Below are 17,642 nucleotides of genomic sequence, written 5' to 3'. Positions count from 1 at the left end.
ACATATGCATCTATTTTTCAGAAAATTATATCTGCGTTTCTCTTACAAGAGCACAACAGGAACCAAAGTAAAAGAGTGTAATGGATACAGCACATAGGATAAATCATATCTTTAAAATAATAATAATAAAATAATAATAATAAAAAACATTTTACACCATGTCCTATATCCTGCTAATATTTTCAGAATATGGCCTTGATTGTAAAACAAAAGCAAGCATTTACAATTTCTGGATAAAGACTGCTTACTCTTATGCAAGGAATGGATGTTTTGTCTTGACAAAAATCTTTGTAGTAACTGGACAGAAACATCTCTGTTTCAATATCAGATTGAGTACAAAACACTGGGGAGACTACATTTTTTCTTATTGGTGGTTGGAAACTGAAGTTATATAAGCAGAAAAAATGTTGACCCTTAATGATACACCTATTTTTTTCTTTGATGCAAACAGCTAGAACACCTTTTTGATATTCTAAAACAAAAAAATTGTTAATCTTCAGATTAATAAATTAGGTCATTATAATAATAAATTAGGGTTTTTTTTTTTCAGTTTTAAAGTTCAGCAACCTCTGACCAAGTATTTACAACAATACTTGAGAGTTCCTTTACAAAAAATACATTTTCTTTTCACATTAAGCATACTGGGTATCTGTGTCTCTTATGACAAGCATTTGTAAAAGAAAAAAGGCAATGCACAAATGGGTAATTAGTATAAAAGTGCCAAGACCTGTTTGGAAAGTTACCATTGTATTATACAGTCAGAGTTATAAATGAGGCAAGCTACAACAAACTTCCAGCTTAATGTGGACAATATTCCAGTAGTTGTTTCAAACAATTGTTTGAAAAAAAAAAAAAGAAAGAAAAAAGAAAATCCAGGAGCCGATGGTGTTATTCTATGGAGCTGATTAGTGCTGCATGTATATTGTCATCAGTGTCTCTAGCCAATGCATTCATTAAAAAGCCTTTTTAAGGCTAAGCAGGAAAAGAAAAATAAGAAACACCCTGAAATGTAGCAAGTAGCAAGAGCAACGCTTACTGCTATAATCGTGCACGTACTGTACACACGCAAACACAAGAGTGCACACACACACACACGCGCGCACACAAACACTTTCAAATCAAATCAAACTGTAGGTAGAATGAGATGCTCTTTTCTTGTCTTTCCTAAACTCACAAGCGATTAAGCATTGATATGGAATGCCTGTTTATCTGTTTCTGCTCTGGGTAAAATCTCTCTCAGATAAAAATACATTCAACAAGAAAAAAAATAGAAAAAATATATACTGTATACATAGTATTTTATATATACAGTATATATATGTATAGTGTATATACACATGCACGTATATATACATATGTATACCTACATGCATTTGTATATACATATATATACACAAACATACAAATACTTTTTGTTGTTTTTAGCATAATTATATTTACATAAATATTCCTATAATGCTAAAGTTTAAAGAAGCATGATCTCCTTTTTTTTCTGAGCTTCAAAAAAGGTGCTTGAGTAATATACAATTAAAATTAAGCAGCTTCCTAGCATGGAAGTAGTTTCTAAATCTGCATACCAGTAAATAAGAACATCAACAAGAAAAAAACAACCTTAAAACAGTCTCTTTTTTACTCTCTTGTAAGCAAGAGCTTTGTCCGACAAAAATATTTTTCCTTCTCCTGTATGAACAACCAGAGATCGATATAAAATAACAAAACAAAACCACAACAGACAAAACAAACAAATAAAAGCCCCTGGAACTGCATGGTGTTCTTGACTTTTCCTTCCTTCCTTCAATACTGCTGTCAAAAGATCCAGTGCTCATATCAGGAATTACTTAGGCCTCAGTCATTTGCTAACTCTGCCAAAGTCTGGCTAATCTAGCCAATCAGCTTTGAAGAAAACAAAAATAAAAACAAAAAGCAGCACAAGGTATAATTTTATACATCCTTAATAAACCCACCCTTTATTTTCTGCTATAACCTTTTCCTTGCTATTTCATTAACTACTGCAGCTTCTCATCGTATAGAAAAATATTTGCAGCTACACCACACCTGTGATGTGACAAATTCTGTTCTAGGAGTACATTACTGTAGCAACAGCTGGGAAAAAAAAATCAGACCTTTTCATATATTTTTTTTTTTTACCTGGGGTTAGGCTTTGCTGCAACAGATGCAATTTCAGAGCAACAAGAAAAACCACTATCCTGCTGCTCGGCAGTATTCTTTATTCATTTTCTTCTCCAGCCAAGCATGACCAGCTTTTCTGCTCTGAAGCTTCCTTTTACCTCATTGCCTACCCCTAGCCCCTGATTCCCCCTCCCAAAAAACCTCTATAGCTATGTTACAAGCAAATACATCTTAACAAGTTTTAAAACTTTGGTTCTAAGAAAACACTTGGTCAGTTATCTCAAGGAAAAGTGGGAATGCTTTTTCTGGCACATTGCAGGAGTCAGAGCTCATCCCAGTAAGGTCTTAGAGCTGTACATGTAGTCACAAATCCAATACAATCCACTAAGCAAGTGCACAATTCTAGTTTTACTTTAATAGCAGACTTAGTCTCTCTCTCTCTCTCTCTCTTTCTTAAATCCTTGGTAAGGGTGCAATTCTTCAAACTGTTTGATAGAAATTATCTGCCTGTAGGTTGTTCTGTTTCTGCATGCTGTAAAATCCACTGTATCTTGAATCTGGGTCTGCAATTCTTAGCATCCTCTGAGAACTGTCCACCTGGACCATGGTACCTTTCTTGCAGTCCACATATACCAGTTGATTGTTTAGGCAAGAAGGCTGTTAAAACAGAAAGGGAATATTGAATCAGTTAAAAAATGTTTGTATTTCACCCATAATTAAAAAAATGTTTATGGTTCAAGTCCATAAGCACAAAACAAAATCGAATTGGCAGTGAATGAGTCTGGACTTTTGCTAAATTTGGCCAGGCACAATAACAGACCAACACCCTCTTCTGAATCACTATTTTTCATCTTCCAAATGGAGCTCTGGTATTCCCGTATCCAGTCCTACCATTCCTCTGTTTGAGAATCCTTCAGCTGAAAGATTCTGCAGCTGAGAGGAAGGTGAAACAATGCTGGGTGCACACTACCTTAAATATTTCTGGGCTAAGCACGGAGGAGGACAGGCAGTAAGCATACTCTATGGATACATACAAAGTTAGTGACAATGCTCACACTATAAGCATGCTACAAAAATCTTAAAAATTCCAGTTTCCACTGGTGTAGCTTGTTTTTCCAAGACTTAAATCAGAAGGGCTTTTATTACTAAAAATTTACATTCAGTAACCTTTATCACAAAAAGGTTTTTTAACCAAATATTTATTACAAAACATTATTGTAGAATGTTTTACATTTGGCTCTTCAAAAGTCTGTGGACTGGATTCACAAAGAAGTCCCGAGGTTCAATAATGTTAACGGAATCAGGGCTAAACATTAGCAGTCCATCTGTAATTTTAAACATCCTTTCTGTAATCTTTCTTTTGGTATTGATATGATTTAAGCACAGTTGTTGATTCGTTCTTTATTGAACAGCTGGACTATTCTGAGCAGAAAGAACATAAGCCAAAAACAGGCTTGCCAAAATTTATTACTAGGAACCATCAGTCGCCCAGCAAAGAATAGGAGAAACTCATGAGTGACACCTACTTGAAGAAACCTTAAAAGAAAGCTACATTTAGGACAAAGACCCTCACAAGAAATCTGAGTTCGGTGTATTCATGGTCTTGCATTGAATCTGTATGTGGCTTAAAGTGCGCTTTCTTAGCATATGGACGATGCCTTTTGGTGACACTGAAAAAATGTTTCAGCAATAGAAGTATTTGAAGAAAATGATGTTTCAGAAGTAAAAAAGTACATAGAATTATTGATTATAGTTCCACAGTTAGAAAGTTGTGATTTTTACTTCAGCTTCAACTATTTTGTCACACAGTAGCCTTTCTGAGAGTTTAGGAGTGAATATATCAGAGTTAAAAATGAATTTTTAAATGCATTCCTTGAGAAATTCAGAAACTGATATCGCTCGCTTGACTTGAAAGACTGGAATTGGAATAATACTGATTCTTCATGCTTCCTATTTAATTACAATTGAATTCAACTTTATGCTCTGACTATATTTGTAAACGTTTTGGAAAAGTCTTTTTTTTTTTTTTAAAGCTCTACAGCAGTGACAGAAAGAATACGGACACTTAATTTTTAAAGTTACTCTTCTAGCTGGAACTGAAGAAAAGATGCTCTCAAATTGTGTTCCAAGTGTGGACAAAGTCTGTTTGATTAGAACTAGGAAATATAAGTGGGATAAATTGGGGATCTGATATAAATGGCATTTGAATATGGAGTAAGGGCTTAGTCTGCTGACAGAACTATTACTCAAAACAAAACAATGTTCTTTTCACTGTTCATTTCCAAGCTACCTGCTTCTTCCTTTTTTTGGTAGTCTCAGAATACTTAATGGGTAGATTTCCTGAGATCTCTCTTAAAATATTAATCCCAGAACCATATGATGCTGTTATTAGAAAACGTGATAAACACTACTAGTACCTACAGTACCTGATGTTGGACAATACTTTTAAAGTGGATGAAAGTTAGGAAAGCAAAAATATTCTCTTACGAGTCTGACCGCAGAAAATTGCATGTATTTACTTACACATATACAGAGTTGGGTATTCTTTTTATTTTTTCGCTGAGCTTGATTTCTATCTAGTGACAACTCATTACTATATGGAGCAGGAAATGTTTTTGTTTGATAGTGAAAAAAGTCATTTAGGACACTAAATAAATACCAGCAGACTGACTGCTATAAAATGGTTTAAGACATAAAGAGAAAATAATTTAAGAGAGCTCAGATGATGTGAACTCAATTGCATCCTACGCAATATTCTAGTTACTCTTGTTTTCCAAAAAAGTGAAAGCCTGGAAACAGACATAAACACGGCACCTTTGTTGGAGCTTTGTAGCAGGACACTGGAATCCACTGCTTTTTCTGATTGACGAGCAGAAGGACGATGATCAGTAACAGCGCTATCGTGATTGGAATTGTCACCAAGGCAACAGAGCTAACTGACGCATCTTCACTTGGGTGCGGTCCGCCGCCACTTCTGTACTCTCCCTGGAGATGACTCATGTCTGCAAGGCAAATGTGAGCGTTTGTTAGTAATGATAAATGAGCCTTGACCATAAAGAAGAATGTAATGATGAAAGTCGCAGTCGTGGATCTTGTCACTCACATGAATTTGGACTTTCTCTCCTGAAATGTCACCTTATTAATATAAATTAGAACAACTGAAAGGTAATTCCTTATATAGTGACTATATCAGCCAGGAAAAGGCCATCAAAATGAGAGGAAATGAGATGGAAGCTAAAGCACAATAACAAGCAAGTCTGACAATAACCTCTTAGCTCAGTTGCGTTTGCATCATCTTAGCTGCTCACAACCAAATTGCCACTTGTAAAAAAATCAGCCTGTGTTTTCTATGCCGAGGAAAATCTGGAAGTCTTAGGATGAAAGCCCTTTTTTCTTTTTTTTTTTTTTTCCTTCTTTAAAAACTGGTAAGACAATTCTGATGTGTATGCTCTCTCCTTTGTTGAGAACATATTACAATACTTGCACTACTCAGCCTGTGAAAACGGACTGCTGGCAGTCTGCTAGGACTGTAGCAAGTTTTGCATGTAATTGCAAAGAATGGCAATTTTCAATGACATATACAACATTCCCATACAACTTGTAGTGTGTGTTTATAATTCCTCAGCCAGGATAGTTGCAAGCCAGCTACTAATGCCTGTGAGAAATGAAAATGCTGTAATTATAAAAGTGTAAGCTTACATGAAATGTAACTGCTTTATAAAATTGTATCCTTTCTCCTAGCCACCAAACAATAGTGTGCTATGAGATCATCCTTGGATTTAAAAAAATATACAAGTTTAGGTAGTCCTTCAATTAGAAAAGGTTAACAAAGACTGTGTCATAGAGTGTTTCCCCTACCCCGGAATAATGATTTCAGCACAGTTTTAAACAAAAAATGGATTTACGTCCTTAGACAACTTTATTAGCCCTGTGTCATTATACCTGTGAAGTGGTTAAAATTTTTTTCTCTGGCATTTGTCTATGGTATATGTTAAGTTGTGGTACATGTTTTCCCGTTTTTGTTTATCAATGTAAGAATTCCAAATAGATCAAATGAAGGTATATCGACTCCAGTGTCCTGACAACAGCCTGCTTTCTAGTTTTTCTATCAGAAAAGACACTGCAGAATGACTCATTCATCATTTTATTGCATTCTTAATTTTATAGAACTCCATCATACCAACACAGATGTTTCTTCCGAGCTGAAGATGGAATCATAATAAGACCAAATTGCATAAATATAATTTAATAGACTGACTCATCTATACTCAAAGCAAAATGCACGCAAGTTCTGCACTGAAGAATATTCTCAGATAACCACCTTTTCAAAGCATTACACAGATGCTACCTGGATAGAACAAGTAGATGCATTAAAACATGGGGAATAAACACAGACCTAAGTTAGCCCAGTTTGTATCAGATTTTACCTCTGTGAATGTGGATGATGTCATTTTCACTCGGTGTTGGCCAGTTTGGTACTTCTAGTTCAATGTCTCCTCGATGATTTGTCTTCTCAATGGGGATGTTAGTAGGTTCAGGTACATACATCTCTGTGAAATGAGATAATGTGTTTCACAAATTACAGGCTGCTTAACTTCCCAGTGCTGCTCTTAATTCAGAAAATATACTTGGCCATCTGCAGTGCTTTGTCCTGTAAGTCCTTTAATTTGTTTCAGAATTTTCACCATTACTAGTCTGGGTTTTTGTTTTAAAACCTGTTTCATACTGTATACGGGATACATGCCTGCTGCCATTATCATTATCCTAATGTGAATGAGATGATGTAGTTGTGTGGACAAGTTTGCTTTTGAAAATACCATTTCAGAATACACACTTTACTACAGCCTTGCTCATTTGTGATACTAAACAACAAAAATAACCAAGGGAAGGCTACATTTTCCCAGCTGATATGTAAACTGTCACTGCTGGTTTCTTTGCCTTCCTTTTTTTGTAGTCCTCAAAGTAGCAGAACTGCAAGAGGGGGTACTGCTGAATCTCCCCACTTGTCCTGTCGGACATAGTTACCAGCTGACCGAATAAGATGAGCAAACTCCTGCAGAAGTCTGTCAGGACTAGCATTAAAAACCAGTTGCAATTCTTATGTCCCTTGTGTCCATAGCTAAGAAAATTTCATATTACTTTTAAGCCAAAGTTAAAATGCTAAATAAAGCAATGCAATAGTTGAAAAGTAATGAAGAGAGTCGGAAAAGACAGAAATGTTAATCACTGACAGAATCTGCAGAGATGTAAGAATATTCATTGTCCTACTTCACTTGTGTATTTCCATAACCTTGTGAAAGGACAGAGGAGGGACAAGCAACTAATTTTTGAGTTCACAGTTCTCAGAATAAGTAAAATTCAAACTATATATTTGCACAATATGCCCGTCTGTTAAGAATATTCATTTTCCTGAAGTCGAAATGTCTCTTGTCTTCTTGATACTGTTCAAACATGGACTGACGTTCAAAAACCAATTAAAAAAAACCTTATTATCAGTGCTCGAAAACCAGCATTACCATAATCTGGGTTGTCACATCACATTACCTGGACACATGGGACAGCAGCTTCCCTCCACGTTGATGGGTTCAGCACAAGGAAGGGGTGGGCAGCTGACAGTGGAGCAGAGAGTCTGACCCTGCAGGCAGTAGCAGTGTGTGCAGCTGTCAATGTCCCAGCGCTCCTCATCTGCGTATGTTTTCCCATTGAAGTGGCAGACCACTTTCTTTGGAACTGTATCTTCTGTTGAAGGAAAACAGAGTGGTGTGATCATGCGGTAATGGCCAATTACACACAAATCCGACTTCTTCCCCAAACACCAAAGTGAAACGATAGCTACGACGAAATCCCAGCTGTAATTAAAAGACCCTCTCCACATCTTCCAGAAAATCTGTTATAAAAGTGTCATTTCTGCTTCTTTATGAAGTACGTAATTAGCCTGGTCTGCTTCTCCTCATTTTCCTCATGCAAGAAGCTAGAGGACGGATGATTGGGACATCACATGATTATATCAAAAGTGCTGTGAAAATGAAGAAAAATTGATTTTTTTTTTTTTAAATGTTTGACTGTTTGAGGCTGCCAACTACTCCTCCTCCTTGTTTCCTAGTAAATCCTATTTAACTAAGAAAAAAACCAGACTACCTACATTTCTAATTACCAAGCTTCAAGAAAGATGAACTCAGTCTGGATTACTTGAAGGAAAGATTAGGCAGGATGCCAAAAAGGATGAAGCAACTCTCAGGTGACAGAACTAGAAGTGCTTAGACTATTTATTATGATAAAACAGATTCAAAGAGGATCTGATCATTCCCTGTAACTGCATCAGTGGAAAACCCCAGGAAAAGGGCAATAACCAAACTCAGTACATTTTTTCATGGTTAGTATTATATGAATTGGAAATTGGTGTGATCTTAACCCTCAGAAAAAAGTGAGGTTCCAGAACACCTTTCCCAAAGATCGAGAGCTGTAAAACTAACAACTTTTCAGATAGATTTTGACACAGTACGTAACAGGGACCTGGACTTGATGAAGCAAGTAGGTCTTGGGAAAACACTTAAAAGAAGCATTGCACTTTCTGCCTAAGCATTCAATACACCATTTTTTTATGCTGCATGCCACGCAAGCCTTTTAGGTGGTGTGCAGTATACCTTCTATTTCACTGAGAAGACATTCATGAATTGTTTGGCCTAGGATGTTTTTTGCTGCTCTAGGACTTTATAGATAGATAATTAAAATAAAACTACACAGCAGAACCTCCAAAAGCCAAGCAGCACCTCATTTTCATCTTAGCTTCTCGCTATCTTTTTTTCTTAGAGCACAAATTATTATGATGCAACCTGCTGATGACATGAATTTGCAGATTAAGCATATGCATGAGATAACAGAATGAAATCGCAAAGTAACTTCTTAAGCTGTCAAGAGAAGTACTGGTTTAACAGTCAGACAGATTACGTATGTAAATACGTCAGTTAGAATTACCTCCCAAATATAAACAAAAAGCCTTATTAAATAATTTGGCCATCAGTACAGCTTTTAATTAGTGACAACATAATAGACTGACATCATCTGGAATAACAAGGTTAGCAGTCAGCAGACCAGTGCCAACAGATCTGGACAGAGTAACTTCAAATGCAAAAGGAGACCAGCAAGAAGTACTATTGTGAAAATACTAATGGAATTATCTGAAAAGCATAAATGTTCCAGTGGGCCTTGGTATGGGTATCCCATGGCTGTAAGTATGGGTCCCAACCTCTCCAAGTAGAAGATTTTGTAAGTGAATATGGGGTGGACATGGGAAAGCAGGAGTGGGAGGAAAAGGTGTTTGCAAGCTGCACAAAGCACATTAGGTTCTTCCATAGGTGACTTGCATGTTGGCATACAGAGCCAGTGGAGCCCTGTGTTGGTCAGAAAGTAGATATAGCTGGGGAGAGGGTGAGGCACGCAGCCTGAGCAGTCCTCTACTGCTCATTACCTATGCAGACCTAAAGCTGAACACTCCGGGCTGTTTTGCTCACAAAAGTGCTACCTCGTCCCACTCAGGACAGCTGATTTGGCTGGAAAAGTCCTTTAACTTGCTCAAGCTTTTGCAAGTTTGTAAAGAACACATCACAATTTAATACAGTAAACGTTTTTTAGAAGCATGAACAAGGGTAAAAATCACAACAGTAGTGTTGCACCTTTGAACCTCGAGAGGAAACTTTTAAGTCCTAAGAAAGTAGTATCCTCAGTGTGTCTCCCATTTTGGTGTCCATCTCTATGCAAGTGTAAGCACAGGATGAAGATGAAGGCCACAACACCAACAAGTGCTCAAGGACAGTGGAAACAAGAGAGACTTGCAGTAAGAAACCCACATACAAAAATGCAGTTCAGAATATCATGTCTAGCTCTACCTGTCTTCTCTCAAATTTCCTCTAGCTGCACCAGTAAATCAATCTCATCTGGTAAACAAACAGTCATTGCTCCGTTTTCCACAGAAGACTAATCTTGCCTCTAATCAAATAGATATCCCTTTATCCGCTCCAGAGTAGGAGGTTATCTTTCCAAATTAATCTTTCTTTGCACAAGAAAGAAGAATGTTGAACACACAGGATGAATTTGAGGATTCAGACAAACAACAAAGCATCCAAGGCCTGTAAAATTTTGAATTTGAATCTTGTTAGGCATTAACCAGATCTGGATCCAGAAAGAAGCAGAATAAAATACAGTGTGTAATTTTTGAAATTCCAATAAATGAAGAAGGCCTGTTTCCACAGAGTTTGCTTACTAAACATTTTATCAACTCTTACATGAAAATAGTAAGGAAGAATCTGTACAAAGATGTGCTTCACAGTTCACAAGAAATTAAGAGGAAAACAGTAAGAATGAGGAAGACAAATTAAATGCGCGACCTTACTCTTCTTACAGGCAAGAGTATATAGTTCATAGAAACCATTAAAAAAGTAAGTTTCCATGAATTTCAGTTATTTAGACCACAAAACACACTGACAACACAGTACAGCTTAGATTAGTAAAATGTATCATTGAAAGGCTTTGTATCTGAGCACTAATTAAAATCTGGCTTCTGTATTTCATATTGCTGAGCAGTTCCTACTAAAAAAACCATCAGGTTTTTACAGCTCACACATTTAAGTATTTGCAATATTGTGCACTAATTAATTCAAAGTGAATTAATTAAAGCCTTATCTACATGTTGTGTGTATATACTTGCAAACCTGACATGCAAGGTGTAGGCACAAAGTTCTAGAGGTTTTATTTTTGTAGTTCATGGCACTAGTCCCTGTGGTGCATCCCTTCCTTGACCTAAAGGACTCTCCAGTACAGTAATAAGGCTCATGTTCTGACTCCACTGGTTTGATTGCCCAGCTTTGCATACACTTCGTATTTTTTTAACATTTAAGTGTATTCTGGATTAAAATGATCTTTATGGTTGCAAAGTCAATCACTGGAAGAAAAGACTGCAGAAAGACAGTTGTCAAAGAAACTTTAAATCTTCCCCATTTTGTATGCAAACTATGATGAGAAAGTAGTAATAGGCTAACATAGTATTTTCCCCTCAAAATGTCCTCATCAGGAATCTAAGCAGGGTTCCGAGGGCAACTGAAATTTTGATACTTTCTAACTTTTCCAGGCATTTCTTTGATGGACTTCCTTGCGTAGCCTATAAAACTGTATCACCTATTATTAAAGATATTTTTTCTGCAATGAATTAAAGATATGAAGAGCTGTATCAATGGTACGTATCTGAAAGGACTTCACAACCTTTCCGACATCTTTCTGATTAAGAACTATATTGTTTAGAGAAGGGCAAGTTGATTCATATGTTCAATTAATGATTATTTTATTATATTCCTCTTTACTGAATTCTTTTCTACTGTATCTCCCCCTATATACTTTTGGAAATGACCCCCCAAAGCTCCCTATGCAGATTTCATGCTCCAGTTCAACCGAAGGCACCAACTGCATCTCTCCAAAACAGGGAAAACATATTTAAATTTGGAAATAAAACTTCTTTCTTATTCCCAAGAAGGGAACAGCAAGTTATCAACTATTTTTATTTGCTCACCAATACAGTAAGGACAACATTGTCCCTTTCTCAAAACAGGTCTCTCACAGGATACCGGTGGGCAAGACTCAGAGTAGCATCTAATCACACCATCCATGCAAATGCAGCTAGTGCAGACATTGGGCTTCCAGGACTCAGCTGTCAGAAAAATATCTCCTTCATCGTTTTTGCAATAACTAGGCATGCTCTCGTTGCTTGATGAAGAGGGCTGAAGAGGCTCATCTGTAAATATAAACAGATTATGTTATTTAACTTACAGTAGCTAACTTCTCTCATATTTCCTCAACAGAGGGTTCACTCTTGAAGAACACAGTGGAATTGTAACACATTGGCTCACTACTTCGTAAGAACTAGAAGGACAGAGCCTTATGCCTCTTCAGTCCTTACATGTGATGAGGATCTCATGATGTGCTCTAGAATAAAGTTCATGTAGACCTTTATTGAGTTTACTCAAAAAAAAAAGAAAAGAAAAAAGAGAAAAAAAGACAGCAAAGTGAAAAATAATCACCATCAGAAGCAGCCCCTCAGAAAGCCGCTCTGAATGCTCTGAACTGAATGGTATATAGGAATTCACCCCAAATTAGACAGATTAAATTTTAAATCTAAAACTTGAATCCCAGTTTCTGCCACGTCAGTTCAAATCCTTGAATGATGCAAAGTGAAAAGCTATTATGCTGCTGCCGCCTTCGCTAGTGGATTTATATTAGCTAATTATAAGCTGCTGAGAAACAAATGGAACTTGATCAGGCTTCAGCTTGATGCCAATGGGTCTGCTTTAATTCTCATGCCTGCACATGGGGGAGACATATTTCTGCAATGAAGCTGTATCTTAACAGACATTATGAATCAATAAATATGACTGTATGTGCAGAGAACATGTAAGAAAAGGAGAAGGAAAAAAAGGATTCATAAGGGCACTCAGATCAGGTTCTCAATCTAACTGCGTAAGTTATGAGACTAAACTCCTTACATAGTGAGCAAGGAAAGATCAGCTCCTCCAAACAGTATTTTGAAGTTAATGTTTGCTGTTATTAATAATGAGAAAAATGGAAGTCAGGAGAACTGGCTAACTTTTTTACTGAAAATATTTTGTCAGAAAAAAACCACTTTAAAAACCAACAAACACCCTGTAGAAGAATTGGCAAAACCAATTTTTTTTTTCATAAAATAAAATTTTTAGATTTTGTTTTTAATAAAGACAAATATTATCTCAGTGAGTTTACATACAATTCACAGGTTTGGACTAAATTTCCACTGCAATGAAGTCCCCCATTTGCTATGTAAAGTAGGAATTCACATTTATTTATATTTGCACCTCTTTCCTCGGGGGAAAGCAAATCCTGTTACCTTCTTGACACTGTGAGGCAGTCTAGGAGGAATCTGGCACACCTGCTAGGCTGGAATGCTTTGATATTACTCAGTTGCCTTCAAGTCACTCTCAAATCATACCAGGTGAAGGTAAAAGCAAACAGAAGTATTTTTGAAACCAAATCCCAAATAGACAAGATAATAATAAAAGGTTCATAGAAACCAAGGCATGTAGAAAGAAAAAGAAACAAGCCTGTAACTGCCTAGCACTTTGACTACTTTTGAAGTTTCTCTAATCCTGCATGTTTCCATAAACAAGCCAGTGCATATTTCATAAATCTTCCAACTAAGGACTCTGGTTCTCATGCAACCCTTACATTATTAGATTGCCTTCAAAGGTGTTCAAACTTCAATGCCACAACTCCCCTTTACATGTAAGATATCTCTTGCACAGAGTCAAGTTTTGCAGTTGAAAGAGAGGACTGCGGGCTCTCACTCCAAACTGCTAAAGAACAAAGGCAGCACAACAACCAACTGTGCACATACGGAAACATTCAATATTCACATCGTACATTCTCAGATCAAGAAAGGGTTCTGATGAAAGCTGGTTGTCAATATATACCTGGGCATTGTGGACAGCAGGAGTCCTGTGTGCGGGTGGGGTTTTGGCAAAGAAGAGGTGGACAGACTTCAGTCTCACACAGGACACGTCCACTGTGGCACGTACACTGTGTGCAAGAATCAATATTCCATGTCTCTCCTTCTATAAAGTATTCCCCACCAGGAGCGTGACAGATCGATGGACTGGTGAGCTCTGGCTTCTGCACAATTATTTCATCTGGGAAAAACAGAATTGGAAGAGAGGCAAAATTGACTGTGACTCTAATGATTAACAAACGTACCCAAGATTAATAATTCCTGTTATTATTGAAAATATTAGGAATAACAAAACCAGCTATAAATATATTCTTTATGAAGCTCTTTTGACTTTGTCACTTTTGACTTTATGTCACCTGCATATCACAGAAAATGGGAAAAATATAAACAAGAAACAATTTGAGAATCAGTCTGAATAAATGCTAGTTAATATAAATCAGAGATAACTTCAAGCATTCTTGGCATTTCAGAAAAAATCAAACCAACTGTCATGTAGGACTTCCAAGAGACAACTGTCATTTTTTGAAAAATTATACTGATCGGACAGTTTCTTAACTGCTAAGTATTAGCATCAGTGCAATTCCTGAAAGGATGGATAAGTATGCTTCTCATCTGGATTTAGGAAGTCCAGATTCAACTGTCTGCCTTTAAGTTTCCTGAGTGATATGTGTCTGTACCATTTGGTGCCAGATTAAAAAAAAAAAAAAAAAGAAAAACACAGAATCCCCCACCCAAACCCCTAAAAACATATAAGCACTTAACATTGGTGGAAGTGCTTCATCACTTTGTTCCATCAAATAAATAATTATCTGCAGTCTTTGAAGTAAAAACTGGACCCAAGGGGATGCCGCGGTGTGTAGACTCGTATTTCCAGTAACTGTATCTCACCAAATGAACCTTAATTCCTTTTCAAACAATTAATCACATTACCTCTACAGCCCTGGCTAAACGACTCACACAGCCTCTAACCCAGGCAGTTCAGAGAATAGATTTGACCTCCTTCAAGTTAAGAAAGGAACTGAAACCGTTTCCCTTGTTCAGCACGAGTGTCCTCCAACCACTGGGGTATCAAGAAAATGGGGGAACTCTCTTTACCTGTTGGCGTTTAAAAATAAAAAAGAAACCTGTGCTGCACTTTGAAAGTGTTTAAGCACTTACCATCAAGAAAAGGTTACACCACGAACTGCATCCCCGTAGCCTGCTTAAAATGCTTTGAAGCCCACCCCCACATAAGGGGCAATAAGTGCAAAAGTAGTTGCCAGCTTACCATGCTGGTTGCTTTGGATCTGGAGTGAGTCCACCAGCTTTTTCCACACACTGCATATAGGAATCGAGATGCCTCACACAGCATGTTTTATTCAACTAACAGAAGCCACGAGTTTGGAAGCTACATGCTGCAACATGAAGCTTCAGGCTTGTAAGTGATGTTGTCCTTCAGCCTGAATTCAACCCATCTAACGTTAGACAACTAGGTTAGGTGCCTACGTTAAGAACTGAGCTGCCTCAGGTTTCCTGAGGTGCTATGAATGGAGGGGAAGAGAAAGTGACTTCCAGGTAAGGACTCTACATCTCTAAACCACTTTCTGAAGGTCCCTTTCTCCTACTTAATTCTAAAGATGCCTAATCCAAATATCTTGGTTAAGGAACAGAAAAGTTAAATGGATAGCAGCTCCACTAGTCATTTAGCCAGGCCAAGGTTCAGAACGTGCATGTGCTTCTCTCCACATTCGTAGCACTGCTGTACTCACCTGGAGAATGGCGTTTGTGCCCTTTGCTCTATAACATTGCCACGTAGAAAACACACCTCTCAATTATTTGTTTTCATTTCTGGAGAATGATCAGTAGAACTTAAGGAACCTGACTCTGGCCAATCTTACTCTATTCACAAAGTACTCACGCATTTCTTCTTTCAGGGAATTATTTTATCTTTCACTGATTCGCTTATGCTATGCTTTTGCTATTGCTTACATTTATGAACCACCTATGTGATTCAGTAGCATTTACCTGAAGAGAGATAGCTGGTTTGCTGCCTTGTCACTGTTTGTTTTTTATTTCAGCTGGAACAATATATGACATTTTATGCAATGGCATCCTAACTCACCATGGCAAAGGCAGTACTAATTATTTTCTGGAAATTTTCTGAGTCATCTCCTTTGCATTTAGTTCTCTGCAAAGTCACAGGCCTCATCTACTGTTCATAACCAGGAAAGCATAACCAGATAGTACTGCTGTACACATGGTATTGCTTACTGCTCCCTTAGCAGCATTGATATATCACTGCAACTGATTTGCTACAAATGTACAACTACTATATTCCTGAAGGAGCAACTAGCCAAGCAAATACACACTTTCTGGATAGCATGGTTCTGCAAAACACTAGCAGTTAACGGCTTTCTAAATCTTACAGGAAACCTGGAGCTTTTCATAAGCATTGCGACAATCCACTTAAACCTCTTCATACATAGAAACACAGTTACAGTGAATGTTGTAGCAGTCAAGGTATATCTTGCTCTCTTGAAAACTAACTAACTATGGAATTGAATGTAACCACTTTTTTCTCAGTCTGAAAAATGACCTCTGAGAGCTGCCACTTCCCTGTTGATAGGTTAACAGTGCAATTTAAAACTCAGTACATCAGGATTGCCAATTATTTCAATATCCTTATGCCAGACACATTCGAGTGATGTGCTTACAGTCTCACAATTCCAAACTGCGTTCCTGTCTACTGAAAGCCATGATATTTATTTAACAACATCAGTGGGGAATCAATACATTGCAAAATAAAATCAGAAGTACATTTCTAAAAAATATAAAACCTCAGTGAGGGAAACAAAACCACATTGGGACTAATTTGGCCATATTAAGTCATACACTTATATATGCAATCACTTTAAAAAAAATGCTGTGTCTGCCCTAACATTGTAAGAGTTTACACACTCTTACTCTGTGTGTAAGAGTACACACACAGAAGCTAGGTGACTAGTATCCTGAAAGCAGGAAAGATGTCAAACAGAGAAACCTACGCAGACACTGTATCTCAAAGGAACGGACACTACTGGGTAAGCAACTGCTCTTTTATACAAGAGACCAGCATCGCTGGTGCTCAGAATCAAACACTGATCTCATCGACAAGAAGTGTATGGCGTGAGAAGATAGCTACTGCTAATCTCATACTGATCTTTCTTCCACGAACTGAACATTAGGCTTATGAATGGATTTACCCAAACGCATTCTCTGTACACAAAGTAACTTAGCCACTGGTGCTGCTGAAAGACCAAAATTCACGTTACTCTTATTTGAATGCTCTGAGGTGTTTTGAATGTGTTAGGTAAATCAATATGCACAAGTATGCTGATAGCAGAGTGAAATCAGGAATGAATCTTGGGGACCTAACAACAGAATTGCTGGAACTGGAACAACCATCCTACATTTTAAATTTTGAATCTTGAATGTTTATCTAAGGCAAGACTGACATGCTAACCTGTCCCCATCCATATGAAGTATACCATCCCCTACAATCACAGAATCATAGAATGGTTTGGCTTGGAGGGGACCTTAAAGATCATCTAGTTCCAACCCCCCTGCTATGGGCAGGGACACCTTCCTCTAGACCAGGTTGCTCAAAGCCCCATCCAGCCTGGCCTTGAACACTTCCAGGGATGGGGCATCCACAACTTGTCTGGGCAAGCTGTTCCAGTGTCTCACCACCCTCACAGTGAAGGATTTCTTCCTTATATCTAATCTACATCAACCCTCTTTCACTTTAAAGCCATTACCCCTTGTCCTACCACTACATGTCCTTGTAAAAAGCCCCTCTCCAGCTTTCTCGTAGGCCCCTTCAGGTACTGGAAGGCTGCTATAAGGTCTCCCCGGAGCCTTCTCTTCTCCAGGCTGAACAATCCCAACTCTCTCAGCCTGTCTTCACAGGAGAGGTGCTCCAGCCCTCTGATCATCTTCGTGGCCCTCCTCTGGACTCGCTCCAACAGAG

General features: G+C 37.7%; 1 protein-coding gene across 1 annotated transcript in view; it reads right to left on the bottom strand.

Moving 5' to 3' along the window:
* Positions 1-842: 842 nt before the first annotated feature.
* The window catches only part of CRIM1 (cysteine rich transmembrane BMP regulator 1 (chordin-like)), a 202,885-nt gene continuing 186,085 nt past the window's right edge, over positions 843-17,642 (bottom strand). Inside the window, exons 13-18 of the mRNA XM_009331092.1 lie at positions 13,620-13,835; positions 11,690-11,911; positions 7,675-7,869; positions 6,558-6,680; positions 4,945-5,132; positions 843-2,787 (exon numbers count right to left, since the gene is read on the bottom strand). Of these exons, the coding sequence (XP_009329367.1) occupies positions 2,611-2,787; positions 4,945-5,132; positions 6,558-6,680; positions 7,675-7,869; positions 11,690-11,911; positions 13,620-13,835 (1,121 nt within the window). The 3' untranslated portion in view covers positions 843-2,610. The remainder of the gene's footprint in view (positions 2,788-4,944; positions 5,133-6,557; positions 6,681-7,674; positions 7,870-11,689; positions 11,912-13,619; positions 13,836-17,642) is intronic.

The sequence above is a fragment of the Pygoscelis adeliae genome, unplaced genomic scaffold, assembly GCF_000699105.1.
Source record: "Pygoscelis adeliae isolate BGI_AS28 unplaced genomic scaffold, ASM69910v1 Scaffold218, whole genome shotgun sequence".
Classification (NCBI taxonomy): Eukaryota; Metazoa; Chordata; class Aves; order Sphenisciformes; family Spheniscidae; genus Pygoscelis; species Pygoscelis adeliae.
Note: the sequence above shows the minus strand (reverse complement) of the source record. Positions and strands in the feature narration are given on the sequence as shown.